Raw genomic sequence first — 4,229 nt, forward strand, 5'->3', positions numbered from 1 at the left:
GAAAAAAAAATGATACTAAAGACTTCTAATATTAAGAAAATATTTACCATCTACAGTAATAACATTTTTTGTATTACATAATCATAATAATACATTTTTAATACATATTACATAAAAATAATTTATAAAAAAACACATATAATATAATTTTTATTTCTAAATAATATATTTATCACATTATGTAAATTTCTTACCAAATAAACATAATATATTTTTTTAACATTTATAATATATTTATATTGTATGCATTATTGACATTCACATATGGTATATTTATCACAATATTACTATAAATGATAATAAATAAAAAATATTACTTAAATTAATAATTATTTATTAATAAAAGATACTTATTTAAGTAACTAGGACGCAAATTTTCTCGATTAGTAATTGCTTATAAGATTTGAAGGCATTTTTGTTTCTTGCTAACTTTATGGAAAAGCAAGACGTGCTTACTACTACAACTATTCTTCTTTGACTTAGCACCCCACCACTAAGGCCCCATGCACTCTCTCCACCAAACTAAAATTTTCTCAACTCTTCACTTTCATTTTCTCATTAAATCATCAATCAAAATTAATGAATTTGAGAAAACCTTTGCCCTCCTCTTATGCAGCACCACCACCATCTCCGATCCCCACGGGGAAAGGATCGCGTTCGGCTGTCAATTCAATGTTTGGAGAGTACATTGATCAATCCATAAACATTCCTCATTTGACTCTCCCCCAAACTGCTCATCATCATCGTTGGATGCCTGATGAAATCAATTATCAATCGATTTTGCAAAGGGAAAATGACGCGATGATTAGGTTATTGAGTTCTGCTGCTGAATTCGGAGTGGTTCGGATTATTGGTCATGGGATATCTAGTGAGGACATAAGAACATTGTTGATTGAGAATGAATTATTGTTTCGATTAAGTGAAAAGTATGCTAATTATGATAAGTTCCTTTGGGATTGGTCTGATGATGCAATGGTGCAAAAGGCCAAATTTGCTTTAGGGGATGCAAATTTTCTAATTTTCAGGTATTCTCTATAACATTGATTTTTTTATAACGTGTATCGTTGATCCCTTTATAAAAGTTTGTTTTTCACCATTTAAGTTATAATTTGCTAGTTACCATGTTTGTAAATTAGGTTTGAATTAAATGATCTAATAATACGAATGTATTATTTTTTAATGCACTCTACCTATGAATCCTAAATATAAGCAGAAAAATATTCCCTCAGATCCGTTTGCATTTGACTGCCATGTAATCTAATTTATTTTTATTAAATACTTGTTCTTTATGGACTTTTATAATTATTCAATAAAGTAATGTAGAATAAATGACCAAAAAGTTTTATAACTATATCTAAAAATTTATCTGCATCCTTATATTATTATTGTTATTATTATAGTGAAAAAAAAAACATTTTAAAACTATTTGAAAGGTGTTATGAAATGAATTATTTATGTGGATGTTAATTAAATGCAAACTCCTCCTATTTATATTCCACCACTTCATAATCTCCTATTTTTACCAGTGGCGGACCTATATATGTTAAGTATGGCGTTTTGTGATAAACATTACTCTCTCCGTTCACTTTTATTTGTTATGTTGATCTTTTTTAAAGTAAATTTGACTAATTTTCAAAGTTAGATTAGATTATATTAATTTGATATTTTAAACAAAAAATTGAGATATTCAAAAACTATATAAAAAGTACTATAAATTGCAATTTTTTGCATATCAATATGATAAAAAAATACATCTTAAAATATTAGTCAAAGTTCTTAAAATTTGACTCTATAAATGAAACCATGACAAACAATACCGTCCAGAGAGTATTATTTAGATACTAAATTTAGTAATATATTCAATATATTATTGGAGAACCTATTCTACATATGTCAAGTACGGTCTTTTTGTGATAAATATTATTATTTAGGTACTAAATTAAGTAATTTATTCAAATATATTACTGGAGAACCTATTCTATATATGTCAAGTTTTTAGGAATTTATTCAAGTATATTATTAGAGAACCTATTTTATGTAGTAATTTATGTGCAAAAAACAGTTAAGCGCTAATGATACAAAAAAAATTTTTTTAAAAAAAAATTCTTGAAAAAATAAGAGAATTTCTTATTTATTCTTGTACCTGATAAAGTACGCTAAAATTTTTATTACAAATATATTTATATGTATTTAGCACTATGGATGAAATGTATTATAGGAGTGAGATGGTGTGGGAAGTGAAGGTTGACATGGGTAGGAAAGTCAATGGGGAAAAGAGGGTGTTGGATGGGCAGAAAAAAAGACAAAAAATTTGAAATGTTACTTAACAAACTTGTTTTCTCTATCTTCGTTAGGGAAGGCATACTCCTCATATTTTAGGAACTATTTCTTTTTAGAGAATTGTTTATAAAATAAAATTGACAAATCAAACAAGAAAAAATGGAACTAAAAAAGTGTGTTATCTCCTATAGCTTAAATTTTTAAATGAGATTGCCACACATTCATTACTTTATCAGAGCAGACAAAGGTCTTGGAATCAAATCTCTCCGCCACTCATGTCAAAAAAAAATTCTACGTGCTTGGCCCATAAAAATCAGGTCTGTGAGAAAGCGTGTTGAGAACACTTTTAATAAAAGTATACTCTCTCTAATAACTTAAACTTTTAGATGAAATGGTCACACACTTCAATACCAATCACCCGAGATAGACAAAAGTCATCTTATGAATTGGGATGTCCATTTGATTAGTTATCTCACCATATATGACATAATTTATGTCATCACTATAGAAAAATAGTGGCATTTTTGGTTCTTGTTAATGATAATATAACTTTTGGTGCAGGGAAAAGTTGGAAGAGGTATTGAAGAAACTAAAAGGAATAGCAAAAGAAGTGGATGAAATAATAAGATTGAGTGACAATGAACAATGTTGGAAAAAAATAGATTCAGAAGAAGTGAAAATGTACATATACAGATGCACTAGAAATCAATCAAGCAATGTGGATCAAACATGGCTTCCACCCCACAATGCAACACTTGAAGATTCACTTAAATATGCATTGCATCTATTTCTTCCATTGGAACCAATTGAATTCTCTATGCATTCAAAACGTGGTCGTTTGCCCTTTAACACCACCCCAGACACAATCATTGTTACTATTGGAGATCAACTTGAGGTAGTCTTTTTTTCTACAAAGTAATATAAACATTTGTCCAGTTTCTTAGCTAGAAAAATACTAGTTTTAGTACTTCTCTCTCTGAACTATCGACGGTTTTAAAAGCACCCCTCTACTTGACTAACTGAACTTAAATGCACCCTCGATCTGTCACATGACATAGCAAGTTGTCTTGGACTCTTATAGGAGCATGAGACTCTTAATAAAAAGCCGAGAGATGTCTCTTAACATGACCAGAATTTAGGGGTGTATTTCACTCAGTTACGAGATCATGGTATATATAAGTTCAGTTAATCAAGTAGATGGGTGTTGCTAAGATCGTCAATAGTTAATGGATGAAACTAATTAGCATTCGCGTCAAATTTAGAATGTTTTCAATACTTCTCTCATCTTCTAAAGGAAGAATGTTACTCATCTGAAATTCAATGTCCTTTGTTAATAGGAATGGAGTGATGAAAAATTCAGGTCTGCAGATGGAGAAGTAGCCTTGAAGCCAAATCTTCACATAGATCAAACATTATTATCATTGGAGCTCAAGTGGTCATTTACTAATCTCAATAAAAATGAAAAGATAATTACCCTATCTGATCAGGTTCTAATTCTAGTTATATTAATATTAGTATACAAATTGTTTAATTATATAATTAATTAAACTGTGCTCCTTCAAAATACACAACTCCAAATAATGTGGTTTCATTTTTTGTACATCTTTTTGGTATTTGTTGCTTATAATTCTACTATGTGAGAGATGTGAAAGGTGGTTTAATTAACCTTCAACAAAATGGATGTACTTTGAACAGGGATTTGTTTGACATAAAAATGTTACAACTTGTGTTGTGCTCTTGCTTTCTGGTTTTGATTCAATACACAACATATTGTTGAGCTGTTACTTGGAAGTTAGCTTCATAAGAATACATATACTAAATGTAACTTTTGGACTTCTCATATTGAATCTGTGTTTCTCGTCATTGTTGCCTTAGGAGTGATTGCAAATACTCATGTGAAATTCTAAACTATGTACAGTAACAACTGAAATACTGAAATGATGTACATT

The 4,229-nt window shown here is 29.3% G+C and overlaps 1 protein-coding gene across 1 annotated transcript; it reads left to right on the forward strand.

The window, feature by feature from the left end:
- Window positions 1–502: 502 nt before the first annotated feature.
- LOC107030746 lies at window positions 503–4,027 on the forward strand. Its single transcript, XM_015232004.2, has 3 exons — window positions 503–1,025; window positions 2,842–3,175; window positions 3,618–4,027. The coding sequence occupies exons 1-3, from the start codon at window positions 580–582 to the stop codon at window positions 3,825–3,827; spliced, it is 990 nt and encodes a 329-aa protein (XP_015087490.1). The 5' UTR covers window positions 503–579; the 3' UTR covers window positions 3,828–4,027.
- The last annotated feature ends 202 nt before the right edge of the window (window positions 4,028–4,229 follow it).

Source organism: Solanum pennellii, chromosome 9 (genome assembly GCF_001406875.1).
Source record: "Solanum pennellii chromosome 9, SPENNV200".
NCBI classification, from domain to species: domain Eukaryota; kingdom Viridiplantae; phylum Streptophyta; class Magnoliopsida; order Solanales; family Solanaceae; genus Solanum; species Solanum pennellii.